General features: G+C 55.1%; 12 protein-coding genes across 12 annotated transcripts; 7 read left to right on the forward strand and 5 right to left on the reverse strand.

Moving 5' to 3' along the window:
• Positions 1-925: 925 nt before the first annotated feature.
• INS49_008554 (uncharacterized protein) lies at positions 926-2865 on the forward strand (the record flags this gene model as incomplete). Its single annotated transcript, XM_043169294.1, has 4 exons — positions 926-939; positions 1275-1307; positions 1369-1924; positions 1987-2865. The coding sequence occupies 4 exons, from the start codon at positions 926-928 to the stop codon at positions 2863-2865; spliced, it is 1482 nt and encodes a 493-aa protein (XP_043026974.1).
• Positions 2866-3743: 878 nt separating this feature from the next.
• INS49_008555 (uncharacterized protein) lies at positions 3744-5938 on the forward strand (the record flags this gene model as incomplete). Its single annotated transcript, XM_043169295.1, has 3 exons — positions 3744-3779; positions 3856-4122; positions 4181-5938. The coding sequence occupies 3 exons, from the start codon at positions 3744-3746 to the stop codon at positions 5936-5938; spliced, it is 2061 nt and encodes a 686-aa protein (XP_043026975.1).
• A 1427-nt stretch (positions 5939-7365) lies between these two features.
• Positions 7366-8550, forward strand: INS49_008556 (uncharacterized protein; the record flags this gene model as incomplete). The annotated part of the gene is made up of 1 exon (XM_043169296.1): positions 7366-8550. The coding sequence occupies one exon, from the start codon at positions 7366-7368 to the stop codon at positions 8548-8550; it is 1185 nt and encodes a 394-aa protein (XP_043026976.1).
• Positions 8551-8896: 346 nt separating this feature from the next.
• INS49_008557 (uncharacterized protein) lies at positions 8897-10381 on the reverse strand (the record flags this gene model as incomplete). Its single annotated transcript, XM_043169297.1, has 2 exons — positions 8897-9040; positions 9101-10381. The coding sequence occupies 2 exons, from the start codon at positions 10379-10381 to the stop codon at positions 8897-8899; spliced, it is 1425 nt and encodes a 474-aa protein (XP_043026977.1).
• Positions 10382-10927: 546 nt separating this feature from the next.
• On the forward strand, positions 10928-11422 carry INS49_008558 (uncharacterized protein; the record flags this gene model as incomplete). The annotated part of the gene is made up of 1 exon (XM_043169298.1): positions 10928-11422. One exon carries the CDS (start codon positions 10928-10930, stop codon positions 11420-11422), a length of 495 nt encoding a protein of 164 aa, XP_043026978.1.
• Positions 11423-11902: 480 nt separating this feature from the next.
• Positions 11903-13724, reverse strand: INS49_008559 (uncharacterized protein; the record flags this gene model as incomplete). The annotated part of the gene is made up of 2 exons (XM_043169299.1): positions 11903-13049; positions 13102-13724. The coding sequence occupies 2 exons, from the start codon at positions 13722-13724 to the stop codon at positions 11903-11905; spliced, it is 1770 nt and encodes a 589-aa protein (XP_043026979.1).
• A 1204-nt stretch (positions 13725-14928) lies between these two features.
• Positions 14929-16254, reverse strand: INS49_008560 (uncharacterized protein; the record flags this gene model as incomplete). The annotated part of the gene is made up of 2 exons (XM_043169300.1): positions 14929-15996; positions 16060-16254. 2 exons carry the CDS (start codon positions 16252-16254, stop codon positions 14929-14931), a joined length of 1263 nt encoding a protein of 420 aa, XP_043026980.1.
• An 892-nt stretch (positions 16255-17146) lies between these two features.
• INS49_008561 (uncharacterized protein) lies at positions 17147-18322 on the forward strand (the record flags this gene model as incomplete). Its single annotated transcript, XM_043169301.1, has 3 exons — positions 17147-17272; positions 17325-17670; positions 17736-18322. The coding sequence occupies 3 exons, from the start codon at positions 17147-17149 to the stop codon at positions 18320-18322; spliced, it is 1059 nt and encodes a 352-aa protein (XP_043026981.1).
• Positions 18323-19046: 724 nt separating this feature from the next.
• INS49_008562 (uncharacterized protein) lies at positions 19047-19726 on the reverse strand (the record flags this gene model as incomplete). The annotated part of the gene is made up of 4 exons (XM_043169302.1): positions 19047-19330; positions 19390-19494; positions 19550-19667; positions 19721-19726. 4 exons carry the CDS (start codon positions 19724-19726, stop codon positions 19047-19049), a joined length of 513 nt encoding a protein of 170 aa, XP_043026982.1.
• Positions 19727-20350: 624 nt separating this feature from the next.
• Positions 20351-22105, forward strand: INS49_008563 (uncharacterized protein; the record flags this gene model as incomplete). The annotated part of the gene is made up of 1 exon (XM_043169303.1): positions 20351-22105. One exon carries the CDS (start codon positions 20351-20353, stop codon positions 22103-22105), a length of 1755 nt encoding a protein of 584 aa, XP_043026983.1.
• A 26-nt stretch (positions 22106-22131) lies between these two features.
• On the reverse strand, positions 22132-23027 carry INS49_008564 (uncharacterized protein; the record flags this gene model as incomplete). The annotated part of the gene is made up of 2 exons (XM_043169304.1): positions 22132-22795; positions 22861-23027. 2 exons carry the CDS (start codon positions 23025-23027, stop codon positions 22132-22134), a joined length of 831 nt encoding a protein of 276 aa, XP_043026984.1.
• A 749-nt stretch (positions 23028-23776) lies between these two features.
• Positions 23777-25332, forward strand: INS49_008565 (uncharacterized protein; the record flags this gene model as incomplete). Its single annotated transcript, XM_043169305.1, has 6 exons — positions 23777-23810; positions 23868-23888; positions 23946-24063; positions 24127-24263; positions 24332-24438; positions 24496-25332. The coding sequence occupies 6 exons, from the start codon at positions 23777-23779 to the stop codon at positions 25330-25332; spliced, it is 1254 nt and encodes a 417-aa protein (XP_043026985.1).
• Between the last annotated feature and the right edge of the window lie 1985 nt (positions 25333-27317).

A 27317-nucleotide genomic window follows, 5' to 3' on the forward strand; every position in this document is an offset into this window, starting at 1 on the left:
TCGTCCGCTTGAATTGACCTATCAAGAACGGCCAGTCCAAAGCACCCAGCCATGCAGGATGCGGGCACTGGACAGTAGGCACACTCGGTGCGGCGAGGCTTCACGGAGGCAGACATAGAAGTGGCCAGAAACGGTCAGCTTGGCAACTGAAAGGTGCATCAACAACCTCGACGAGGCCGGGCCACTGCCATGACACAGGGTGGGCGTTGGCATGGAGCGCCCCGACCTCCTTGAACGTATGGCATGGGTGTAGGGCCCGAGCCAAGCACAAAGCATTTCCGGAGTTGCGAAACGCGAGAAGTGGACACCGGTCCTCACGTGTCTGACAAGTTCCGACGAGATCGGTTTGAAGCGTCTACGACCCCCACGCTCCTCCCAGACGGGGCCAGAGGGGATAGTGGCAGGGTGGGAGGTGAAGCCACTGGAGGATTTCCGTGAGGAAGCGCGGAAGCGAGGAAGTCCCGCAGCGTGGATTGGGGCGGCGAAAGGGGCCCCCGGACATTTTGACCATGATTGTTGAAGGAAGTGACAAAGCGAGATACCGCGCCTGTAGGCTACAGACAGAGCTACGCTCCTTGGCATTGGCAAGAGTTGCGGGACCCGGCACTGATGGTCAGGGAAGGTCCTTCGCAGCCAGCACCTGGAGCGCAAGCTCCTCCTCGCATTGGGAACTGGGAGTGTCGGGTCTCGAGCTTCTGAGTAAGCCCCCACCCACTTTAGCTCTCTGCTGGCACGACGACGTCTTCCCAGCTCCCCCGAGGCCATTCAACCTGCTCCCTCGAAATTTTCTCTCTCACTTCTTCCATTCCATCCATAACTTGGCCATACTTCCTCTCGGTTGATTTCGAGACAGTCCATCCATCCAGAGAGCCAGCCTCCAACCCTTTAGCATCCCAACAACAACATCCCATCCGTCGACCTCGCAATGTCTGGCGCAGTGTGAGTCCTCTCCCATCCGTCAACCCCACATTCTACCCCTCCGATGAGCCATTTCGCTGCCACAGCGAACCCCTCCATCGAGCCACAGCCAGATACAAACAAGCAACAAAGACCACACAGTCTTGATTCTGGCACTCGGTGCATGATACCATCATGTTTGCTATAGGAGCATGCGCAATCCCAAGATTGCTTTTGACGCGAGCGTTGCTTTCCACCCACATCTCCCTATGAAATCACTCGAGACTGAGGGCTTGTTGCAGCGCCCGGCTCGCCGGCATTGCTGGCGGTTTGACCACTTCAGGACCAAGCAATGCTGACAATGATGTTACTCCAAGTGCTGATCTCGGCCTTATCGGCCTGGCCGTCATGTAAGTCTCCCAAGCCCAACTTTGCACCTGGTGAGGCGCCGTGGTGCTAACAGCTGCGTAGGGGTCAGAACCTGATTCTGAACATGGCAGACCACGGCTTCACCATCTGCGCTTTCAACCGAACCGTCTCCAAGGTCGACCGTTTCCTTGAGAACGAGGCCAAGGGCAAGTCCGTCGTCGGTGCTCACTCCACCGAGGAGTTCATCTCCAAGCTCAAGTCGCCTCGCCGCGTCATGCTCCTCGTGCAGGCTGGCAAGGCCGTCGACGACTGGATCGAGACCCTCCTGCCCCTGCTTTCGCCCGGAGACATCATCATTGACGGTGGAAACTCGCACTTCCCCGACTCCAACCGCCGAACCCAGTACCTGAAGACCAAGGGTCTGCACTTCGTTGGCTCCGGTGTTTCCGGAGGTGAGGAGGGTGCCCGTTACGGTCCCTCTCTGATGCCCGGTGGTGACGAGGCTGCCTGGGGCCCCATCAAGGAGATCTTCCAGAGCGTGTCTGCTAAGAGCGACAACGAGCCATGCTGTGACTGGGTCGGTGACGAGGGTGCTGGCCACTACGTCAAGATGGTGCACAACGGTATCGAGTACGGTGATATGCAGCTCATCTCTGAGGTACGTCGTTCCCCTCATCTGGACGCGTCACATACAGGGAGCGTCGACTGACTTTGAAACAGGCCTACGACATCATGAAGCGCGGCCTCGGCCTCAGCAACAAGGAGATGGGCGATGTTTTCGCCAAGTGGAACAAGGGTGTTCTGGACTCCTTCCTCATTGAGATCACAAGAGACATCCTGTACTACAATGATGAGTCGGATGGCAAGCCCCTTGTCGAGAAGATTCTGGACCAGGCTGGCCAGAAGGGAACTGGCAAGTGGACTGCCATCAACGCCCTGGACCTGGGCATGCCCGTCACTCTGATTGCCGAGGCCGTGCTCGCTCGTTGCCTGTCCGCCATCAAGCCAGAGCGTGTTGAGGCTTCCACGAAGCTCGAGTTTGTCGGGCGTGCCAACAGCTTCGAGGGCAACAAGGAGCAGTTCCTCGATGACCTCGAGCAGGCTCTCTACGCCTCCAAGATCATCTCGTACGCCCAGGGCTTCATGCTGATGCAGGAGGCTGCCAAGGAGTACGGCTGGAAGCTGAACAAGCCCTCGATCGCTCTGATGTGGCGTGGTGGGTGCATTATCCGCTCTGTGTTCCTGAAGGACATCACCAACGCGTACCGCAACAATCCCGACCTCAAGAACCTGCTCTTCGACGACTTCTTCAACAAGGCTATCCACAAGGCTCAGCCCGGCTGGAGAGACGTCGTCTCCAAGGCCGCCCTGCTCGGAATCCCGACCCCAGCCTTCTCCACTGCTCTGTCATGGTTTGATGGATACCGCACCAAAGACCTGCCAGCCAACCTGCTGCAGGCCCAGCGTGACTACTTCGGTGCCCACACCTTCAGGGTCAAGCCCGAGGCTGCCAACGCGAAGTACCCCGAGGGACAGGACATCCACGTTAACTGGACCGGCCGTGGTGGAAACGTGTCTGCCTCCACATACCAGGCATAAGACAGGCGCAGCTTACTAGATAGTTGTAGCCAGAGGGATTAAACCATCCGTTCTCTAGAATCAAAACAAGGATGTGCCAATAGCATGACCTGGCAAGGTAATATGGAAAATACAAACACTATCAAATTCTGAAAGCCATTCGCGGTTCCGTGAGGACCATAAATGATTCTCCTGTCCACGACACTGTGAACTAGCTTTCAAAGACCGCCTTAAACACGAGTCGCTTTCGAATGACGGTTGGTCAGTTAAGCAGCGTCCGACATGAGGCCCGCATGGCCCCTCTCCTCAGAGACGCGCAGGACGGCGCACAGAGCTTCTGGGGTGGTGTCTCGTCGCTTGTAACCGACCGATGCCGAGCTGGACCTCGACAGTTGCCAAAGTTCAGGGCCAGGTGGCCATTCTGCCTATAAGATCTGTGTAGCTCCATCATGAGATGAGAAACGAAATTGTGCACATCGTGCTGTTGCTTCCTGCCCGAGAGGAAGTCCAGCAACGTCCGGTGTCTTGTCCTCCCTGTGCTGCTATTTCTGGGCCCCCTGCCCATGCTGGAGCTTCGATTGCACCCCAACTGGCTGCTGGCTCACCTCCTCGCTTACGTAACTCCCAGCTTGCAATTTCTGACCCGCACCCTGGAACTAGGCGCGCATCACTTTGGAGCGCGCCTTTCCACCATCAGCTGCGAGCCTTGGGAGCCTGTCGCGACCACATTCAACAAGAAGGGCACTCCGACCATCACCGTATGCGCCACCCGCAATTGTGAGCCAACGCCATCTACAAGCTGCATTGTCAACATTGCACACTGCATGTTGAGCAACCATCCGAATTGCCATTTGAAATAGACAAGCCAAGTCTCCCTCGTGGGAGCAACAGCAGCCAAGATGGGAGACCCGAGCCACAACATCAACGAGAAGATGGTCAGTCCGCAGCCCAGCGCCCCCAACGTTCCCGTCAATGAATCGCTCGGTGCTAACGCGAGTCCCGGCTATCTAGCTTCATCATCTGCATCTCATCAGCACTTACAGATATGCCGCGATGGCCGATGTTGGCGTCCCCGACGCTTCCAAGTGGCTGATGAATGCTCCCAAAATCGCCCGCGACACAGCGCCCTTCTTTTGGACGTACCTCGACGCCCCGGCCGACGGAACCATAATGCTCACGTGGCAGCCTTTGCAGCGCCTGGATACGAACTTTGCGACTGATGGATACATATGGCCATATCCTGAGACCTATTACCAGCAGGATCTTGGCAACGGCCTGGTCAGTCCTGCCTTTTGACCCGGCTGTGGTCCTCTACAATGCTGACGCGGCTTTACAGGTACTGGAGATGTTCTTCCAGAGGGTTGGCTACCGTCAAGGGGAGCAGTTCGCCCAACATGCGAGGAAACGCTTTCGCCTGGTTCCCAAGCAACCTCAGGTGCCCGGCGCGCCCCAGGTCGACCCCAGCCTCTGGATCGTGCACTACGGACCCAACTCGGCCCAAGATAGAGTGCCGGTCAACATGATACCCATTGACCCCCGCACACATGGTTTGATGCAAGCTCGCATGCAATTACAGAGGGGCGGCCAGATCGCTCGTAAAGAGTTCATGCTTGCCGATCGACTTAACTGGCCGACCATCAATCCGCCACGGGAGGGCAGAGGCCACCCAATGATGGCTCAGCAACCTCATCCGCGCACCATCCCCCAGCAGATGGCCTACCCTCCGCAGCAGCCCGTGCCAAACAAGCGTGCAAGGACTAGTGCGCATCAGAATCAGCAGATGATGAGTGCTGCTCCTTTTATACCCTTTGACGATGAAGATGATACCCACCAGGGCGACGTCTTTGATCACATGAGTCCTCGCGACGTCAGCATGGCCAGATACACGCGCAATCACGAGTGGATGGAAGAGGTTCTGGGCTCCGCGTACCGGATAGGACAGATAACACCGGCAGATCTTGGTCTTGGATTGCAGGGAGAGTTGGCATCATTAACGCAAGGGATCTACGAGGCCTCAGGCGTTGATGCGCACAAGAAGCCACCAGCCAAGCCAGTGGTCGGCCACCTTGACCCAAAGCTGGCGAGCGAATTCCGCGACAGAGTCTCGCAGAAAATCGAGAATGACAAGGCTGAGATGGCGCGCCTGAAGGAGCAGCATGAGAAGATGATGGATAAGTTCAAGTCGAACTCGATCCTCAACCGGGCCGAGAAAGAGTTACGCGTCGCTGTCGATGAAACAGGGCCGGAATTCTGGCGGCTTGAAGGAAAAGAGGAAGACGAGGGCGAGGGTATCACCCAGTGGAACGGAAACGAACACAGAAAGGTCAGCGACATAGTTGCTGATGTTGAGTCAGCCCTGGGCCGACACATCGCGGTTGTTAGTGATGTCAAGCGCATCCAAGACGGCGGATACCAGGAGCCTGCGCCTGAGCCGGAGAGTCTCCCGATGCCTCCAGCTGCACCAGTCCCTAGCGCGAATGGCGCCGCGCAAGGCCAGCTATCCCGGCAGGGGTCGCAGGCAGGCTCAACGGCCAGTGGGCTCCTGGCTGGCGACTCTGACATCGACATGGGCGGAACCGCTGCCGGTCTCCTGGACCAAATCCAGGGTGGAGCCTCGTCCACTTCTACGCCCCAGCCTCAACCATCTACCATCGCGTCGGATGCTGCGATACCAACCAATGCTGCGACCGCACAGGTCACGGCTGAGCAAGTCCCGGGCAATGCTTCTGAGGATGTCACAATGGAAGACTCTGATCAAGTCAGGGATGTGAACACGGCTCCAGACCAAGGAACTGAGAGCGGCGACTGGGTCGTCGTGCCCAAGGGGGGGGTGTCACCAAACGCATCTACTAGTGCCGCGCCTGCAGCGGACTCTGCTCCGATACCGACTGAGAGCACAGAGGTGAACAAACCGATTGATAACGACGACTTCCTGAACTCGGCCGGCGAGGCACTTGACCAGTCGGCTGCAGATGACACCCCCGGGGACTTTGGCGACATAGGCATGGAAGATTCAGCTTTTGGGGAGGCCATGTACGGTGCCGAAGTTTCACGGGACTCGGCCTCGAACACACCTGCAGACGGTGGCGTATAAGCCCAGCTTGTCATCGTGCAGGGAGTGAGAATTGGGCGGCAGAAATTTCGGCTTCGGAGTGGCATGATATGAGGAATAGTGAAGGACACAGAGACGATTGCCAGGAGTGCACCTGGGCCCTAGACAAAATTTCTTGAGGCTTGCGAGGCTTATTTAATAGTCTATATCCACCGTGGACTATGTATCTGACGGTTGGTGTAAGTTTGGTATATGTGAATGCAACTTCAACGCACAACGCACAACGCGACCTCGACAAAAGCTTATCGACATTGACTGCCAAGCAATTTGAGCCACGGCCGATGTGGTCGATGCCCGACAAGAGGCGGCAAGATGATTACAGGTATGCGAAATGCGCAGCGAGAGCTCGTCTAAGTCGATGGGCCGACCACGTGAATGAAGCCGTGTGCCGAGCAAGGGGGTTCGTTTGATCTCCAGCGGCACTACGTGTCAGAGCCCCCACCCCGCGGCCCTATTGGCGGGAACGGCCTGGATGCCATCCCAACTCGGAGCCTTTCCTCATGCTTAAATTCAGGCTTAATAGACCTACCGCCCAACCTGATACAATTTCCTCGAGACTCCCAAGCCCCGGCAGGATCTCACGATGGCGAGGCGAAGCCCCCCCCCTCAACCCCTTCATTCGAGGGCCCCTTCCTCTGTTCCGAGCCGGGCAGGGCGTTGGAGGCCCTTTGCTGGGACATGGGAAACCATGGGCACGAGGAAACTATGCACGGCCGAGCTAGGGCGGAGGTCACATCCGCGCGATCAGGGAGGGGGCTGCTGCTGTCTGAAGCTGAGGGCGGGCAGCGGCATGGCAGCGGTAGCAGCTGCAATAGTCGCATGTTGTAAGCCGTCAACCTCGCCCCAGGTAAGGCGATTTTCCATCACCCGCACCGGTGGGGGCGGTTCGTGAGAGTGTGTGAGCCGGGTAAGTTGATACGCACCCGGCATGTTGTTGCTCGGACAAGGAAGGGCTCCTCGACCCCCAGGCGCATCATGTTTTAAGCCGTCATCCCAGCTCGTCGACAGTTCCTGCCATCGCATCTCTCCGAGGACCAGACGCACGCTAAGCTCGTGTGGGGCGGAAAAGCTTGTTGCATGATTACCATTGGGATCTGGCTGGTGCTAGGTAGGTAAATCATACCGAAGGCGTCGCGGGTTGGGGTGACCAAGGGAAGCTATGGCTCTGGGCGTATATCATTTTGCTCTGCCCACCACTCCCGGCGCCGATTACAACTGAGCATCCTCCGGTTGAGACCGTCTAGCCCTTCCCTTCTATCACCCGCTTCTCTTCTACGCTCACTCTCTTTTCCCACCCCCAGCCTGCAGGCCAGCTTGCCACGGTCACATTCTTTATTTCCTCACTTCACCAGCTCTGGTAGCCGTTCTTTTATTCTCTATATCGTATAATAACACTCTTCGTCTTCATCATGCGTGTGTCAAAGGTTTTGGCAACGGTTCTGCTGGGGTTTGCCGTGGTGGAGGCGGCGAACAGTGACCAGAGCCAGGGCGGGCAAGACTCGAAGGAAGTCAGTGCCGACAACAGCAATGGTGGTGGCGGTAATGCGAACCAGAAGCAAGCACAGGGGGGCAATCAGGACAACCAGGCTGGTGAGAACGACAACCAGCAACAAGGACAGGGCCAACAAGGCCAGGGCCAGCAGGGCGACGGCCAACAGGGACAGCAAGGCGGCAAGAAGTCGAACGGGCAGCAAAACCAAGAACAACAAAACCAGGACCAGAAGGGAGGAAACCAGGGCAACAAGAATGGCGGCGATGACAACAATGACAACAACGGCCAGGACGCTCAGCAGAACGCCACCGAGGGCCTGCAGCCTCTCCCCGGCCAGGCCTCAGCCGCACAACAGCTACAGCCTCTGCCAGGCCTCGCGACCCTACCGCCGCAAAGCCTCAAGCCACTGGGCAGCCAGCCGCCCACGCCCCCAGCGAGCCTGCAACCTCTGGGTGGGGCCCAGGCGAACGCGACCGCGGCCCTCCAGCCCCTGGGCGGGAACACGACGCCCCCGCCGCCCGGGTCGGCGTCGTCGACTGTCGACCTGGCGGCCCTGACGTCCATCGCGAACTCGGTGAAGGCCGCGCCTCCCCCGGCGGCAGCCACCCCGGGGTCCTTCTCGAACGGGACCCACCCGGCCGCCATGCCGCCGGCCGAAGCAGCCGCCCCGGCCGCGAGCACGCCGGCGCCCGCCGCGTTCATGACGATCCCAGGCGGCGCGGTCGAGGCGCCGATGGCCACGGCCACGCCGCCCGCCGACATCCTCCCCGGCGCGCTGCCGCTGCCGCCCCAGGCCGCGGACCTGGAGCCGCTGCCGGGTTCGATCTCGTCGGACGCGAGCCTGATGGCGCTTGCGCCGCAGACCATGACGACCATGACCCTCACGGTGGCGGCCCCGGACGGGAGCACCGTGGTGGCGACGATGACGGCGCCCGTGAACGCCACTGCTGCTGCGGCGGCGGGGGGCAGGAACGCCACCGCCACCGGCGGGAGCGGCACGGTGCAGGTCGCTGGCGCCTCGGCTTCGAGGAGCTCGGGCACGGCGGGCGTTGCTGTTGTCTTGAGCGGGGTTGTGGGATTGCTGGGGTACCTGATGGGTTGAATGATGGGCGCGCATTCAGATGTGGAAGCGGTGATTGAGGCGAGAACCCATCGGCCGGGGCATAGAGAGCTGAATGTGGCTTTGAGGAGCTAGATCTCCTTGGCCGAGGTGCAGATGATGGAGAAGATGGGCATGCATCGCTTCTGTAATTTTCTATTGGCAATATATATCACCCGTCATATTTGGGAAAAGTCGGCTTTCAGCATTTTCTCCTTCTCATGCATTCGTCAACGTCACCATTGCTGTCGGTGTCTGATGATGATCGACATCTCTTGATACAGCAGGGACCGCAAGTTGATTCGATTGATCAGGATATCTAAATGGTTTTACGCAAGCGAACATGTGTTCAGGGTTCATATGGGGACTTCGCTCTGCTGCCAGTCAGCGGGACACCGCCCTTCTTCGTGACAAGAATCGGATCCTCGAGCCTGACCCCGAAGCCGACTTCTCTTCCGACCCTGTAGGCCTGTTCACTTGTCACATAGATGCCCTGGCACATGTCAGTGGTTCCGTTCGAGAGGCGGCCCTTCATAGCAGTTTGCGAACTTACCGGCTCATTCGTCACAACCTCCCCGACCTTCAGCTTCTCACTGTTCGCCCCGTTCAGGTAGGGGTGCTCATGCATCTCCAAACCTAATCCGTGGCCGAGACGATGCGTATAGAACTCCGCATACCCGGCGTCAGAGACAGGCTTACGCGAAGCAGAATCAACCTCGGAGCAGGTCTCATTCGGGTGCATAAGGTTGAACCCCGCAGACTGGGCCTCGTGGACAGTCTTCCAAATGCCTTTCAGCCCGTCGCTGACCTGCCCTCCGGAGGGCAGGATCGTCCGCGTCACGTCGCTGCCGTAGTCATGCAGCTTGGAGCCAATGTCGATCAGCACAAACTCCCCTTCCCCGAGCGTCTTGCCGTGCTTGCCCCCGTGGGGGTAGGCCGCCTGGTCGCCGAAGAGGACGATGGACCAGAAGCCCCTGCCCACGCCGGCGCGGGTGAACAGGGCCTTGGCCGAGGTCACGACTGTCTCTTGCGTCACGCCGACCTTGATGCACTTCTGCAGCGAGCGGACCAGCTCCAGTGTGAAGGCGTTGATGCCCTTCAGTATCTCTACCTCCGCGTCCGTCTTCACGGACCGGAGCGACTGGATCGCCTCGGTCATGGGGACGACCTCGACGCCCGCCCCCTGCAGCCCCGCGGCGATCATGAACCGCGCGTGCTCGTCCAGGACGACCTTGGAGTAGCCCGTGGCCCTCGCGAGGACCTCATACGGCGACTCCTCCTCGGCCCACTCGATGACGGTCTTGTCGCTGTAGACCATCTCCAGGCCCGCGATGCGGCCCGCCTCGAACTTGGGGACGAGGTAGGAGAAGTGCGCGTCCTTGTCTATGATCACGAGGAAGGGCCGCTCCGAGAGGTCGAACTCGCACGAGACGTTGGCGTAGTAGGCCGACGACGCCGACGGCTCGGCGATGAAGGCGTCGGCGCCGGCAGCCCGGAGCTCGCCGGCCAGGGTGCCCTGCCGCCGGAGGAACTCCTCGCGGCTGATGGGGGCCACGTCCACGAGGCCGACATGTGGCCCCAGGTGGGACCAGGCGCACGTCTCCAGCGACGTGGCAGACAGGTCCGACTGGGGCCACCAGGCGTCGCGGTGGAAGTACATGTCTATGAAGGCGCAGAGGGCAAAACCCAGGAAGAAGGCCCAGGCGATGGTCTCACATACCCGGCCCAGCGCCGCCCTCGCGCGCTTCTGGCGCCTCGGCTTCGGGCCCGGCGTTGACGGGAGCAACGGGCGGTGCTCATCCCCGGTTGTCTTGCCGACGGCAAATGTCGACATTGTAGGTTCAGATGATGTAAAGAAAGCCCCCTTTTCTGACTCGGTTTGGGCTGCTGACTATGGCAATCGGCGGTATTCTCGTGAGATGATAAGAAGGCATGTGAGTGAAGTCATCGGAGATGAGATAAGCTTGTGGATCGCCGTCTGGGTGGTCGGCGTCCAGGGATCGCCGCGTGGAGAGGACGGATGTGGTTGGAGTACGACAGGGGTAGGTTTATCGAAGCAGTAACGCCGGAAACTGTGTTAAATCTTGTTCATTCAATTGCTGAAATCCTTTGCATTGAGATCCCCAGAGCTTGAAGAGGCCCCCGACTCTTTGACGCTAATTTGAAGATTGCCATTGTCGAAGAAGAATCGGCCTCTAGGCGCAAGCCACGTCCGTCCCGAGGGACAAAGCAACGACCAATCCACCACACAACTCTGAGAGAACGGGTGGCCAATAAGACGACCATCACCACTCCAGGCTTTCCCAATACAGCCAGCCTCTCAAGTCACCCGGTTCAGTGTACCAGTGTATTGGTCTCACCTTCCCACTCAACCATCAACATGCTCTCCCGATTCCCCTGGAAGACCCCAATCTACCAGAATACAGGCTCTACGGCTCGGGACCACCTAGCCAGCGAGCGCACGTTTCTGGCATGGCTCCGGACAGGGCTTGGCTTCATAGCACTGGGCATCGCCATCGAGCGGTTTTCCCAGCTCGACCTCAAGGAGCTGCTGGAGCCCCTCCGACCACCCCGGCCGCAAGATCGGAACGCGAAGAGGGAGCCTGCCGATATCGACGATGAGCCGCCGAAGGAACAGTCGCAAGTCATCGTGGGCACCCTGATGGCCCTTGGTTCCGGGTCAATAGTCTACGGGACGGCGCGGTACTTTTCAAACCTAAAACTGCTGGAGAAGGGCCTTTTCAAGCCTGCTTACCACGGTTCCGCCTTCCTTGCCGCCTCTGTCGCGGGTCTGGCTGGTGGTGTCTATGGGAGCTCGATATCGAGGCGATGGCGGGAGCAGCGTGAGCGTGAAGACAGGAAGGATTCTTGGTGAGAACATTCGGAATGGAATGGCTGTCTGTCTAATCAATTAGCGGTCTCCGGCGATAATTCCGCTAGGGACCCAGGCCTCGCAAACCACAGAAATCCCCACTCATTGTCAGCGACAGCTCGATCAAACGCCTGGAACCCCGACCAGCTTCGATGCCGGCTAGGACCTTCAGTTGTAGAGGAGAGGCATTGCGATGGACTAAGTCATGGGTGGGCCGGGTTGTCAGATGTCGCAACTACGAGGCCAGCATCTGATGTGGAACTGGATAATAAGAAGGGCCAGGTAGCGGTCCCAGGATGCTGCCCCCAGCGAGCATATGACTGACGATCCGTGAGAAACGCTCTATTGCTATCTATGCATCCAAGCTGCAAAACACCAATAGAACCGACATTAGAAGCGACCAGAAAATGCCAGGCTGATACATGAATGCGAAACGCCCGAGTTCCAAGAAAGCAATGTTGCTGAAGGTCTGCAAAACACAACTTACGCATCTGGCAGTCCGTTGCGAATATTATCGTACTGACTTGTCGGATAGCTCAACAAGTTCCGCTGACCATTCAGCCTCCCGAGCTCCCCAGCAAGCGTCCCAACCAGGCTCTCCGGCCCCTGCTTGTCACCGCTCGCCTCCCAGAAGAAAGAGCCCGCCAGCCCCTTCCCCTTTAGGTACGACGCCTTCGCCCTGGCGCTGCGCACGTTGTCGTACGAGATCAGCTCCCGCGCCGCGGGGTCGTAGCTCCAGCTCGCGCCGGCCGCCTCGTCGTACAGCTCGCCCGCGCCGGGGCGCGGCAGGTCCTTGTACAGCCACAGGCCCGGGGTCTGCAGCGTCGCCGAGCCCGGCCCGACGCCGTGGAAGGGCTTGCCCAGGCCGTCCGTCGAGTCGAAGGCGCGCCCGTAGGTCGGGAGGCCCAGGAGGATCTTGGACGTCGGGACGCCCTTGGCGACGTAGTCCGAGACGGCCCTGTCTGTGCTGTACTTTGCCGCGCCGGGGTTTCCCGGGCTGACGAAGAGGTTCGCCTGGTGGCCCGCGGTGGTGTCCCAGGACCCGGCGTAGTCGTACGCCATCAGGTTCCACGAGTCGAGGTACCGGTCCGCCTCCCTCAGGTCCAGGACGTTGTAGTGGTCTGGCCCCGCGGAGCTGGCGACGGTGAGCAGGAGGCGGTACCCGCGCGCGTTGGCGGCCGTCCAGGCGCTCAGCTGTTTCCGGAGCTCCGCCAGCAGCTTGACAAAGTCCGCGGCCTGCGCCGCGTCCTCGGGATACTCCCAGTCGAGGTCGATGCCGTCGAAGCCCCAGTCCGTGACGAGCCTCACGGCGGTCTGGGCGAAGGTCTCGCGGGCCGTGGCGCTGGCCGCTATTGCTGGGAACTTGGGCGAGTCGTTCCACCCGCCGATGGAGAGGATCACCTTGAGCTGGCGGTTCTGCTTCTTGAGCAGGTACAGCTGCTTCACGCAGCCGTAGGCGTTGTTCCCTGCGTCGTTCCATGAGTCTGTGGAATAATGCTTCTGCAGGTCGGCGTACGGGTCCGACGAGGTGACTCTGCCGTCACTGCCAAATGAGGCGAACGCATAGTACACACGAGTGATCTTGGAGGCAGGGATGGATTGCGGCTGATAGTTGGCGCCATATATTCCCCTGGTTGAATTCAGCTTCAAGGACTTTGAGAAGCGAGGGACAAGTTACTGACCAGTTGGTGAAGTATATTGAGTTCTCGTAACCCGAAGGGACGGGAAGCGCATATTCCGAGTAAGGTTGAATACCCACAGTAGAAGATGGCTTCGGTAAGACTGGGATGGGTGGCAAGCCGGATGAGGAGTTGCTCGAGGGCAGAGAGGAGTTACCATAAGGCACGGGTTGTGTGGCATTGCCATAGTGGGGATGGACGATGGGTGGTGAAGGAACCGTTGGTTCAGGACTCGAAGATTCTTGTGCCTCTTTCTTCAGGTCCGCAATTTTGGTTTCGGGTGGTGATTGAACAGTCACGGTGCTCATTTCTGTGCTGATGACCGTCGCCGTTTCAGTAACGCCATTATCTGGTGTTTGCTCTGGAACGCCATCAATCGTCCGGATGACAGTGACAATTCTGGTGACTGTCACTTCTGCGTTCACTGCGTTTCCAGATATACCAGCGGCTTGTTGCTCATTTGCGTCTGGGAGTGGAGTTGGATCAGCAACTGCTGGTGCTGTTACGGTAATTGTCGTTTGAGCAACGCAGATAGGATCGTCCTTCTGTTGATGTTGAGGGATGGCTTCCACTGACACCCCAGCCAATATCGATAGGATCAGAGTAAACGGGGCAAGAGCAACCATCCTTGTTCTGATGCTGCGAAAGCAGAAGGAATTGATCGTGCAACTCCATCATGACTGTAACCCTGACGTCGAGGACGACTCCTAGATATCGTCCTGGTCTCCCTCGACACCAGCCCTCGATACCAGCCCTTGAAACTTCTCAGCCTCGCCTCTGGCCGTGTAAAGGAATGCGGGTGGGTGTGGCTAGCCTCGCCGAGCGGTTGACAGGAATGCTGGGGCAGCGTGCACCCACGTGTGCAAGCACAAAGATTAGTGAGACATTCTTCGCCCCTTGGCCCCTACAGAAGCTACAGACCTCCCTTTTCAACCCCCTGGATATCCAAAGAGACATGACTGAGTGGACACGAGGAAAGCTTTATTAACAAGATGTTCAGACCGTGGCTGGACTGATCAGCCCAGACTCGTATGGGCCATGAAAATATGGTGGCGACGGTGGCCGAGGAAGTCGACAGACAATAGTCTGATAGTGAATTCCAAGCAGAGATAATCTGGTCGCGTGACTTTCAATGTGCCATGAAAGCTTGTAATGGTAGTCAACTCCTCCCCCCCCCCCCAGCCTCATGGACAAGTCGAGCATCTTTTCGATCATGGAAAATGGCATGGGGAGCCTCGGATCTGGATTTGCCTTGCCGAATAATTATGAAAACTGATCTTGCTGGAGACCACCTGGCGGATTATCAATGCCAATTCTTAAACCAGCCAACGTATCTCGTGTCTGCCATTTGAAGCAACCGCATGCGAACTCGCTGGCAGCATGTTGTCGACACGGGATACAAAACCTTGAATTTGCAAATGAAGTACCACAAGTGTCTCACATGAGGGCGGCCAAGTTATGAGAAGGGAGGTGAACCAAGTAGGCATCTTTGGACGACACTATATGAATAGAAGGAATTTTGGGTAAATCGATAGTTGCAAATGAGAGAATGTGGTGCAGCAAGGGCTGTCAGTGGAACTGTGGTATGTTAGCAAAGGGGACCGAACACAAGACCGATGGTCTTCATAGACCAGGAATTGATGCTCGAAGCGTAACTCACTGCTCTACCCCATTCTCAACCGGTCCTGGAAGAAATTAATCCAAGTGAAAGGACCTTCGCCTAACCGGGAGGTCATGTTGTATTCGGGTATCGTCTAATCATTCCTAGCCTGACCTTTGACACTTCTACTCCGTGAAACTGCGGATCGCCGCGCGATGACGGTGTCCACTCTAGATCGAAGTCTTCTCCAGACTCTTGGCCAGATCGTCCACCTCCTTGTCCTTTTGCTGGATAACGGGTTCCTCTTGAGCCTCTTCGGCCTCCTTGACCAGCTTCTCGGCCCGCTCCTCAGGCCCGACGTCCTCCTCCTCGTCCTCCTCTTCCTCTTCCTCTTCAGAGTCCTCACTCTCAAGGTCACTCAGACTATCCAGACCCCAGTCGTCTTCGATGACGATGTCGCCGCCAATCTTCTCCTTGCGCTCCTCCAGGAGCTCTTGCAGGAGAACAATGCCCTCATCGTCCTCGCTGAGCTTGTTTCCGTTGAGCTCGATCTTCTTGAGTGCCGGGAGGGCTTCTTTCGCAGCCTTGGCCAGGCTTGCCACGCCCTTGGAGGTAATTTCGTTGTATTGCAGGCGCACAATCTCCAGGTTCTTGTTTTTGCCTTGAGCAAGAGCCTCACCAAGGAGAACACCGCCCTTGGCGCCCAAGAGCGAATCTCCGATTCCGAGCTCTTTCAAATCGTTCCAGGTCGGCGTGACCTTCGCGAGGGCTTTTGCGCCCATTAGCGTGAACGTGTTGTCCTGCAAGTCCAGTGTGACCAAGCCAGAGGCGTTGTTCAAGCCGTTGCTGAGGAGATGCGAGATACCCTCCTGGCGAATGCCGTTCTGTACCATCTTGACCTCCTTGATCTTGTTGTGGAGGCTGAAAGCCTTGGCCCATGCTGTCATGCTGCCGTTCTCCAAACGGTTGCGCCCACAGATGACAGTCTCCAGGTCGGGTACCGTCTTTCCTTCCTTGCGCGCCGCCTCCTTCTTCCCATGGAGCTCACTCAGCGCATCGGCGACAAGGATACCTGCATGAGGGCCAAGACCATTGTTGTTCAAGTAGAGGTGTTGAAGGGGCACGTGTGCAGCAAGGAATGCGACAAGCGGCGCTTGGGTGTTAAGGCCGAAGGCATTGTCGTTCAGGTTTATCGTATGGAGGTTCGGCAGGTTGAGGATGGACGTGAGCAAGTAGGATAGGGCCTCGGGGATCTCGCTCAGGAGGCGGCCGGTGAAGATGTCGGCAAGGTTTGCTACCTAGCCGCCTGTCAGTACGACCGAATCAAGTGCCTCAAAGGGTTGCGACATATGGTCGCTTACCTGCAACGACTTCTTGGTAGCCAGTATTTCTCCTAGGAGCTTACAAGCGCCAATTCCCAGGGTGTTTCCAAGCAGTCTTATCTCCTGCAAGTCTTCCAAAGCCCTCAGGTCTTTGATGTGAGGCTCCAAGTCCTCGGCTGTGGTCAGCTTCAAGCCCTTGCCTTCGAGCGAGAAGACCTTCTTTGGATCGGTCATGGTTATATGAGGGGCACAAAGAGCTGGACTTCGAGAGAAGAGAGAGATTTGTACAGAGTTGCGGTATTCCCACTGGGATTCGACAGGCAGCTGGAGTAAGTGTGATTTGACAAACTTCAAAACAAAACAGACGAAGGCGAACACAGAGTCGCTTGGTCACTGGCCTTGGTGGGGGTGGGGCAAGTGTCTCCAGGGGTTGCCCCTTGCAGGGGACCCCAAGAGACGAGCGCCTGGAATGGCGCACGTTGATACTGATGACACTAGCGGGAGAGGTCACTCCAGCAGCTGCTGCCAGCCGTCGGCCTGTTGTTTGCTGGCATGGCAAAGTCTCTCAGGTACCTCAGCAGTAGGCAGGCATGTGCCTTTCGCAGGTTCATGTAAGTCTCGCCGATGGAATGCCAGCTTCTAATCCTTCCACTTCCATTACCGTCCACCGCATAGAAACTCAAAACATTGCCCGAGGTTTACTCAATCGACTGTCTGGTTTTCGAGCATCAGAGCTATCAACAGCGGCCCATCAACAGTAGAGAGGGTAGTGTTGCGACATATAGACACTACCAACCAAGCTTGCCTCCCTCACAGCCTTGGTTTCGCGCCACAGGGACAACTGCGCGTTTACCGGGCTGTGCGCCAGTGTTAGCAACACCCGAACTCACATCTCGCGAGAAAGAAGCGCTTCTAGTACCATTGGATGGCTACGAAGCATCACTGACCTCTCAAACGGACCAAAGGCTGGCTGAGCGACTCAACTTCGACTTCGACTTCGCTTCTCGGCCATCGCCAGCGAGGGTCATCGACGAATTACGACGGCCCACGCCCCCTTCATCCTACCTTGTCCGAAGCTCGACACCACCGGTCCCTGACATCGTGCGCGAATACACCGACCAACACAATGTCCGACTCTTCTCTCTCGTCAATGTCCTCCTCCTCGGAGGCAGGCGACGAGTATGAACAGGTCACCCACGATGTGACGATGGACGAGACGGAGCCCCCGGCGAAGCGCCTAAAGCTGGGCGATGTAGGCTCCGCGACACCTTCGGCTGTCGTGGCCGAAGCAGACCCAGAGCCAGCCAGAAGTCGAAACTAAGGCTGAGGACTTCGACGATGCCATGTCGATATCCTCCGATTCATCGGGCGACATTCCCAGCTCACCAGCAAACGCGCGGCTTGAGGACGAAGATTTCCAACCACAAGTGACAGTGTGCGTATGGGAGGACTGCGACGCCGGGGACCTGGGGACAATGGACAGACTGGTCAAGCACATCCACGATGAACATATAGAAGGTCGACAGAAGAAATACACCTGCCAATGGATCGGTTGCAGCAGGCAGGGTGCCAACCACGCCAGTGGCTACGCCTTGAAGGCGCACATGCGAAGTCACACACGAGAGAAGCCCTTCTTCTGCTACCTTCCAGGTAAGGCCTGAGCTTGCAGCACGCGTCGATGTAATTCTCAGGATGATTCTAACATGTACGAACAGAATGCGACAAGTGCTTTACTAGATCCGACGCGCTGGCCAAACACATGCGAACAGTCCATGAAACCGAGGCCCTCCGACCCTCCGATCCTGTACCAAAAGGTCTGCAATCTGGCGGCGCAGCTGGCAAGACCCCGAAGCTGAAGATCATCATCCGCACGCCACAGTCACACGCCGCAGGTCAGGACGACGCTGTCGAGGATGGACACAGCGGGGACGAGAACTCAACAGAGCACCTGACCCAGCTGACAGAAAAAGACGGCTTCACGCCACGGGAGCTGGAAATGCAGTGGCAGAAGCTTCACGCCGTTTGCAGGAGTCAATTGCAGTGGGCCCAGGAGGACGCTGAGACCCTGAGAAAAGAGTGTGAGAAATGGGAGGAGGTAGTGAAGAAGGCTTGGCTGGAGAAGGAGGTTCTCTTGGACCAGACTGTCAAGAGTGAACTTGGCTGGCACGAGCGCCGGCAAGCTATATTGACGGGAGCCACGGACATCGTCGTTAATGGAGGCGCCTCCGAGGCGGTCTCTGCACCCGCGGTGCCTGCTACTACCAACGGCGATGCTGGCGCAGGTAACGCAGCGGAAGACTAGGGTTTTCATTCATGAAAAGCAAGCGGCCTCACCAGCCCAGTCAGGCGTATTGATCGGCTTCAGGCAGGAGGACCCCCCAAGTGACATGTGCCGGCCTCTGCCCAAACGACAGTACTGTCCCGAGTTTCCCTTCTTGTCCTGGGCTGGTTTCGACTATCCTCCCCGGATCGCACGACATTCTGGACCGAGGTCTTGGGAGTGGCTCCGGAGAGAAAGTTCACGACACACTCCAGCCAGCGGCGTGGAGGTAACTCTGCAGCTGCTAGGTTAGGAGACACGATGCGTGATCGGTTCGAATTGGCCGCCACGGTCGAACCAGGCAGGCTTGCGGGGCAGGAGAATATCCGCTGTGTGAAAACTTGAGGCTAGGTTTGATGGATATTGAGACATGCTTTTGGGACACAGACGAAGAACACGAGTGGTGGGCGCTGGTGATTATGGTTCGGAACGGATGAGATAAAATGTGACAAATGCTCTTGGAGTTCAGGAGTTGACCGCGGGATCAGCTACGAGATGGAGATGGCTGGGAGCTCCCTAATACACATGATCCCAAAGGGAAATTTCCCTTTCGCTCGGCACGCGTTGAGGAACCACACCTCCGCGAGACGTACGCGTTTATTTTGGCAGGGATTCTTTGCATAAAGAAAAGTCGTATACAGAAATTCAGAGCCTTTCAGAGCCTGTCAAGCAGTCGAGATTTCGTGATGGCCGCCATATTGTGACTCTACAAGTCCTTGCCTTTCCTCTTGCTCGCCTCCCTGTTTTTGAATGGGAATCCACTCGTCCTCTTATCCGCCCCTGTTCTCTTGCTAATGTGGCTACCAGCGCCAAACATGAGACACCACAAGCCAAACGCTGCCAGGAGGCCAGATCCCACCGCGCCAAACAGAAAGCCTCCAGTATTGGTCGCGTTGAACCTAGTGTAGCTGTAGAAACATGTAGAGAAATGGTATAATGAGGAAAGTAGAATGACGGCATCGGCGAACGGAGAAATGGCGTCCGCCGGGGCTGTTTAAAAGTTAGGATCATAGGAAAATACATACACAGTGCTGTACTGTTGCACTCACTATCAGCTAGGGAACCCAAGGGTACGGCTCCCGTCAGACAGACGACGACGAGGCCTAGGGTGAGCTGTGCGAAGCCTAGAGACCGGGCGAAGTATTGCTCAACAACTGACTTGGGATCAGCACTAATACATCATGTGATGCTCGCATTGGGCTCACGCACGGTTGGCATGTTGATAGTTTGGGGTGAGTAGCGATGCGATGAATGTTGGCCACACTATCAGAGGCACGGCCTGGACGGAAAGCCAGGCCAGTGTCGTGAAGCTGTACGACGAGACGGCCTACGGGAGCATGTCAGACACATCCTGGTATTGTGGGATCAACTTCCACTCACGTCCATTCTTGCGGCTTTGCAAGATAGGTTTAAGAATCTGGTAAGTCTAATTTCTGCAGGCTGGGAAGCAAATAGATACAGGCTGGCGATGATCTCGGTCCCAAACGGACGGTGGATATTCACAAGCCAGACGTTCGTTGCTGTGCAGAACAGCTCACACTGCGGGCAGCTGAATTGGCGACTGGGGTACGTCATCCTATCATGTACTCAGGTACTCCGCGTCGATTCACCAATGATATGATTGGACTGTTTTTCTCAGCTAGTGGATCTCCCCGGCACTGGTACCCACCTGGAGCCCGCCACTATCCGATGTCGCATCGACTCTCAGAGCCTCTCGAAATTTCGCATTATCAAGCAAACTGGTTAATTTAGGTATCTCCGGCAGAATCCAATCGCTCACCTTGACGCATTCCTTTCACTTCACGTACGCAAACACATACATGACGACGAACTTCTTAACTTTTGAAACCTTGCATGTTTTGACGGGCGGCTGATTCTACCACATCGCATGGACCCAACTTAACTCTGCGTCTCTACCCCGTTACTGCAAGAAGCTGCCCCTCGCCACCTGCATTGGTCGCGACTTTCAGCCTTCTGAGGACCCTTGGACAACTCCACCCTCCCGCCACCATGTCCGCGATCCTCTCAACCGACGCCCTAAACGACTTCATTTCCCCCTCCGTAGCCTGCATCAAGCCCATCGAGAACCTCCCGTCCCAGCCTCAAGACGGTCCCTCGTCCCTCGAACACGAAGTCATCCTCGGCGGCCAGCAACAACCCACAGGCTCCACAGCCACGTCATCCGACGGCCCCTCCAAGATCTCACTCACAGACTGCCTCGCCTGCTCTGGCTGCGTCACATCCGCCGAGGCCGTCCTCGTCAGTCTTCAGAGCCACAATGAGGTCCTGAGCGTGCTAGACGCCGCCTCGGCGCTAAAGGTGCGCGGGCCCGACGCAAGGGGGCGCTTCAGCGTCGACGGCCTGGAGGACCCGAACGCGAAGCTGTTCGTGGCCAGTGTGAGCCCGCAGACCAGGGCGAGCCTGGCTGCGGCCTGCGGGGTGGGCACGACGGAGAGCCAGGCGGGGAACATGATCGAGCAGCTGCTGAGGGGCGAGCAGGGGCTGAGGGCCGGTGGGAAGTCCAACAACGGTTTCGCCTGGGTGGTCGACACGAATACGGCCCGCGAGGCCTGTCTGGTCCTAGGGGCCGACGAGGTGCGGGAGGGCGACGCGGCGATTTCAAAGCCCATTCTCACATCGTCATGTCCGGGTTGGATATGTTACGCCGAGAAGACACATCCACACGTCCTCCCTCACTTGTCAAGAGTAAAGTCTCCACAGGCGCTGATGGGCACGCTTCTGAAGACGACGCTCAGTAAGAAGTTGGGAATAACGCCGGACCGGATATGGCACTTGGCGGTTATGCCGTGCCTCGACAAGAAGCTGGAGGCCAGCCGGGAAGAGCTGACCGACAGTGTGTGGGCAGGTGATGGCAAGCCTGGGCGGGGGGTACGAGACGTCGATTGTGTCATCACCAGCAAAGAGGTGTTGATGCTCTCAGAATCCAGAGATATCGACTTCTTTGGTCTACCCAAAACTCCAATATCACAGACGACCACTCCCTTCCCCGACCCGCAGCTCCACAAATTCCTCTTTCCTCAGCGAAGGAGGCAACGCCAGTCTCCGGCTTCGGGTACTTCAGGTGGGAATCTCCACTTCATCCTGCAGGACATGCTGTTCAGGAACCCTGGCGCACAGCTCCAGGCTGTGAGGGGCCGTAATGTGGACGTGGTCGAGTACGTCATCGTCTCCCAGTCGGGAGAGCCATTTTTCAAGGCGGCGAAATATTACGGATTCCGCAATATCCAAAATATCGTCCGCAAGTTGAAACCAGCCAAGGCTTCGAGGATGCCTGGTGGTAGACCTTTCGGCTCCGCAAGGAAGCCCGCCGCGCAGGGCAAGAGCCTGGACTATGGTTATATAGAGGTGATGGCTTGCCCGGGCGGTTGCACCAACGGTGGGGGCCAGGTGAAGGTATCGGACTCTTTGGTCGTGGAGCGCAACGGCTGGACTTCTAACCCCGGCCCAGAGGAGCAGAAGCAGTGGCTGGCACAAGTCGACGAGGCGTACTTTTCTGCTTCTGACTCGGAGATGGACGACGCTGATTTATCTGCATTGAATGGAGGTGGCGCAGAAGATTTGGTTGATGGAATTTGTCCTTCATACATTCGAGATACCCTTGCGCATTGGTCGGATATGACAGGCATAGATCTGGCGAGGTTGGCGTGCACGAGCTTCCGGGAGGTAATCAGTGACGTCGGGAAGGACAACGACGACAAGGCAAATGTCGTCCAACTGGCGGGAAAGATTGGCGGAGGATGGTAGTTCAGCACAGACATACTGAAATGCAATCAACCCTCTTTGGCGCCACGATTGGCAAATCCAAACCCACCTCGCCCGCTGTCATCTGGCCCCCTCGGCGCTCGAATCGCATGCTCTGGGCCACGAGGAGGTGACGCTGTGCCAACCCCGCGCTGTTGACGTGATCCTGGCTTCGAGCCAGCGTCAGGGTCGAAGAGTTCCCGGAATGGACTCCCCGTATTACCTGGTCGTCGGTCCTGCACCTCGGCCTTGTTGTAGTTCTCCTGGTTCCGCTGGCCGCCGCGGCCGCCCCTCCCGCCGCGCCCACGGCCCCGGCCCCCGGTAATTCCCCCGGCCGCTTTCCCCCGCGAGCGGGGGTGTTGTGGTGCCCGGCGTAGAGGCCCCTGACGATACCCCCGAGGGGGACTCCCCGAATATCTTGGCGCGCGCCTCCTCGTACTTGCGCTGCTTCTCCTCGAGCTCGCGCTGCTGGCGCGCTCCCTGATCTCCTCTGGTGTCGGCTGCGGCGGCTTCTCGTCCTCCTCCTCGACGTCGTCCTGGATGGTAAGCTTCTCCATGCCCGTCACGGGGTCCTTGGTCTTCACTGTCGTGGGCGGCGGCTTGCGGCTGAGGAGCTTCATCTGCGGCTTGAAGCCCTGGGTGAGTGGCACATTGCTGGTGGCGGCTACATGATACATCTCCGGGGGAGCCTCACTGGGCTGGGGTGTGAGCACAAGTGGTCTGAAGGGCAGATGTCTTGAGGAGTCGGGAAAACATACGCTGCTTCCCAGATTTGGCGGTTCAGCTCGCGGTGCTCTGCCCAGCGCTCCGCCTTGCTCTTGGGTGCTTGCGCTGTAGGAGGCTCCTTTTCCTCTGCCTGGGCAGCCCTGTCGGCCTGCGTCTCCCAGTCCTCGTCCCAGGCGTCGGGTATTTTCTGGTTTCCCATTTTTGTGTGTTTTTTGTAGCCGGTGCTTGTAGGGTCAGAGTCTTCTATGGTTCTCTAGTGTCGCTATCGGAGCTCGCTCATTGCTAACTATGTGTTCGATATCTTATAGGTGAGCAATGTGTCGTTTGTTCGTTGGTGAAGCATCGAGAAGAAAGTTGAGGGTCGGCGTCGATGAACGTGTGTGAAATGTGGTGGTCCAATTCGAAGCAACAAACCATTGAACCTTGCGGCCAGCCCCTAAACCGAGGACATCGACCCGCAAGCGGGCTGGCTCCCTGTATTTTTAGCGCGCCTGGGATTGCCAGGTTACGCGGGGCTTATCGGCTGAGGTGCAGGGATTCCATTGTTGCATTTCGTGCTTATCAGTGACTCTACGGCTGCCCCTCCAAACTTTTCCCATCCCCGGCCTGCAGCAACTTGCAGCTCCTGTATTTAAGTACACCGCTGGGCACCGATCTCGCCCAGGAATTTTCGTTGAAATTTCGCTGGTCTCCGTCTCATGTTATTGTCGTAGTCATAATCTCTTCCTCCTTCAGCATCTCCCAAGATCCAGTCATCCTTCCTGAGCTCAGTCCCTTGCTCTTTACAGCTCCACATGTGAGTAACTTGGTGTCATTGAAATTCGAGCCCCAACTATTACCCTTCAGTCTCGATCAACTTCCTCCCTCAGCCTCATTACCTTGCTCTGCACTTACTTGTAGCTCGTCAACTGACTGTCAATTAGCTCATTCACCCCAGAAATAATCACAATGGCGAAGGGCAAGGTGTGCTTGGCCTACTCTGGTGAGTCAATGGCCCTTCAAGTAAGAGGATGACCACGAACGCTAAGCATTTATATAGGCGGCCTTGATACCAGCACCAGTGAGTGTGGAGATCCAGTTCCCAACCACATTAGCTAAACTAATACCTTCTCCAAAGTCCTCGGATGGCTCCTGGAGCAGGGATACGAGGTTGTGTGCTTCCTGGCCAACGTTGGCCAGGACGAGCCTTGGGACGAGGTTCGAGCAAAGGCCCTGAAGATCGGTGCCACCAAGATGTACGTGTTGCTTGCCTCAAGAGCACAGCCAGCCCATGACGCTTATACTAATATCGAGAAAAGGATCATCGAGGATCTTCGCAAGGAGTTCGTGGATGAGCTCTGCTTCCGCGCCATTCAGTGCAACGCTATCTACGAGCAGCGATACCTCCTTGGAACATCTCTGGCCCGTCCGGTCATTGCCCGCGCTCAAATGCGAGGTGCGTATACGAACGAAGCCTGGGATGACTCATCTAAAGATAGACTTCTTGACTGACTATTGTTCCAGCTGCTGAGCAGGAGGGTTGTGACTTTGTCTCTCACGGCTGCACTGGCAAGGGCAACGACCAGGTCCGCTTTGAGCTTGCCTTCTACACCATCAACCCCGACATCAAGGTATGCCAATCTGGGAAATCGGCCCCACAAGAGTATGTCTGACAAGGAGCATCACAGGTCATTGCACCATGGCGTGACCCCACCTTCTTCAAGCGTTTTGCGGGTCGTAACGACCTGCTCGACTTCGCGGCGGAGAAGGGCATTCCTGTTTCCAGCACCAAGGCCAAGCCATACTCCATGGACGCCAACATGGCCCACTGCAGCTACGAGGCCGGCATGCTTGAGGATCCAGACCAGACACCCCCTACTGACATGTGGACAATGACTGACGACCCTGAGACCGCCCCCAACAAGCCTGAGGACATCAACATCACATTCGAGAAGGGAATCCCCGTCAAGCTGGATACCCTCGCTGATGGGAAGACTTACACCGAGAGCGTCGAGCTCTTCACCAAGCTCAATGCCCTGGGCAAGCTTCACGGAGTGGGCCGTATCGACATTGTCGAGAACCGGTTCATCGGCCTGAAGTCTCGCGGCTGCTATGACTCACCCGCCATGACCATCCTCCGCCTGGCCCATCTTGACCTCGAGGGTCTTGTCCTGGACGGCCAGCTGCGGTCCCTTCGTGACACCTTTGTCACCCAGAAGTGGAGCGAGCTTCTGTACAACGGCATGTACTTCTCTCCCGAGCGAGAGTGGCTCGACACCTGCCTGATCGCCGCACAGGACCGTGTCAACGGTCTCGTCCGCCTCCGACTCTACAAGGGCAATGCCTATGTGCTGGGCCGTAGCTCTGAGACCGAGAAGCTGTATGATGCCGAGGAGGCCTCCATGGACACTCTTGACAACTTCAGCCCCGAGGACACGACTGGGTTCATCGGCATCACATCCATCCGCCTCAAGAAGTACGGTCTGCAAAAGCGGGCCCAGGGTGGTCTCACCTACAGCAAGTAAGCCTACTCAGTTGAGGACCGATGTGGCGCAGAAAATAGGAAAACTGGCGACCTTCGATCGTGTTCGCTACGCTGTGATGGTAAAATGATTTTGTAGGCAAGAAAAAGAATTTAGTCGTTGCTGTTGGTCACAGCAAAATATTGTGAGACACAAAGTCCCTATGCTATTGCGCTTGTTCAATCCGTAGGAGTGATTGCCTTCAAAGCCATTGCGAATGTGCCTTTGGTAGCTGGCTCTACTACCACCCAGACGGGAGCAGTTGCGGCTGTGTTTGGCAGCTGCTGTGTGTGGAAAACGAGCTGCCGCCCCCCCCCCCTGTCGTTTTGATTAGCTGTCCCCCCCCGCACCAAAATTTGGCTATGAACGCGGAATACGCACTAAGATTCTTTAAACAACCTTATTAACATCGCCCACGCACCTAATTTAGCAAAAAAGAGGTTATTATAATGGCTAATTATTACCTAATAAATGCAAAGTTATAAATATTGCAATTCTATTTACGCTTAAACTCATTGCTATTAAATAAATAGCTGCAAGCTAAATTTTAATGCAATAAAAGAATAATTTAGCAATATTAAAAAAGGATTATAATTACAAACATTATAGCGCTAAGCATACCCTTATTATTATCATTAAATGCCGTTAAATTAAAATAATAAGCTTTAAAAGTATATAACGTTCTTTAACATAACAAGCCCTTTAAGTATTATTAATACCTAGTTATTATTATATAAAAGCTTAAAGATCTTTTCCTTAATAAGCTAAATATATACCTTAATAAAATATAATGCTTTCTTGCTAAGGCATGCTAAATTAATATTATTATATTAATTATTGCAAAGGCCCTTAAGGCATGCAATTAAATTAATAAGCAAATATATATATTAACTTAGCAGCGCAATAAAAACTTTTAAAGCTATTATTTTTTTAAGATTTTTAAGTTATAATATATTGCTAAAATATTTATCTTTTATAATAAATTAAGACTTAATAAGCATAATAATATAAAAAGAATAAGCTAGGCATTATTAAAGTATATTCTTTAAGTTAAAAGTCTTCTTAAGCAAGGCGCTTACTTTTATTTATTACCGGCAATTACAATTAACAGTTTTCTTAATATTATAATATATAAAGAGTATATAATAAAGAAATTCTTTTTAATATAGCTTCTTAAAAAAATTCTCCCTTAAATAAATGCTTACCCAAGCCCTTAATTAATGCTTATAATAAATAATGCTTTATAACATTATAATAATACTATTTATGCAGCTATTAAGGCAAGAAGTATTTAGCTAATATATTTACTGCCATACTCCTTTAATTTTAACTTAATTAAGGCATATTTTAAGAATTTAAAAAGGCATATTTATTATTAATATTAATATAAAATAAATAACTATAATAATAATAAGAAATTTATAAGTTTTTTATACTTAAGCACTTTAAAAGTTAATCAGCATATAAAGGCAATTAAGGAATATTTCCGCCATATATATATATTAAAAAAGAGATTTAAAAGTAATAATAGTAATAAAGAGCAATAAAAATGCTATATAGTTAAAAAAAGGGTAAAAAAAATAATATTAATAAAAAGAAAAAAGTATTACAATAAGGTTATTTATAATAAATTTTTTAATAATAAGAAAGTTAATAAAAAAAAAGTATTATTAAAGCAATTAAAAAAGAATAGTTAATAATTTATTATAAGAAATATCCTTAATTTTCTTAATTAACTCTTTAAATACTTAAATAAATACTTTTTTTTTACATATAACTACTTTATTAACTCTTTTACTAACTATACTACTCTTTCTCTTATAAATAACATTAATTAAATGCTTAAAATTCATTAAAAAATGCCTTAAATTCACTCTTTAATATTAATACATTATTAATTAATATTAAAAGGCTTCTCACCTATTAAAAATTATAATTCTCATCCTATGCCGGCATTAATAATAGCAATAAGCCCTTCTCCTCTTTAT

This window comes from Diaporthe citri (assembly GCF_014595645.1).
Source record: "Diaporthe citri strain NFHF-8-4 chromosome Unknown scaffold_3, whole genome shotgun sequence".
Classification (NCBI taxonomy): Eukaryota; Fungi; Ascomycota; class Sordariomycetes; order Diaporthales; family Diaporthaceae; genus Diaporthe; species Diaporthe citri.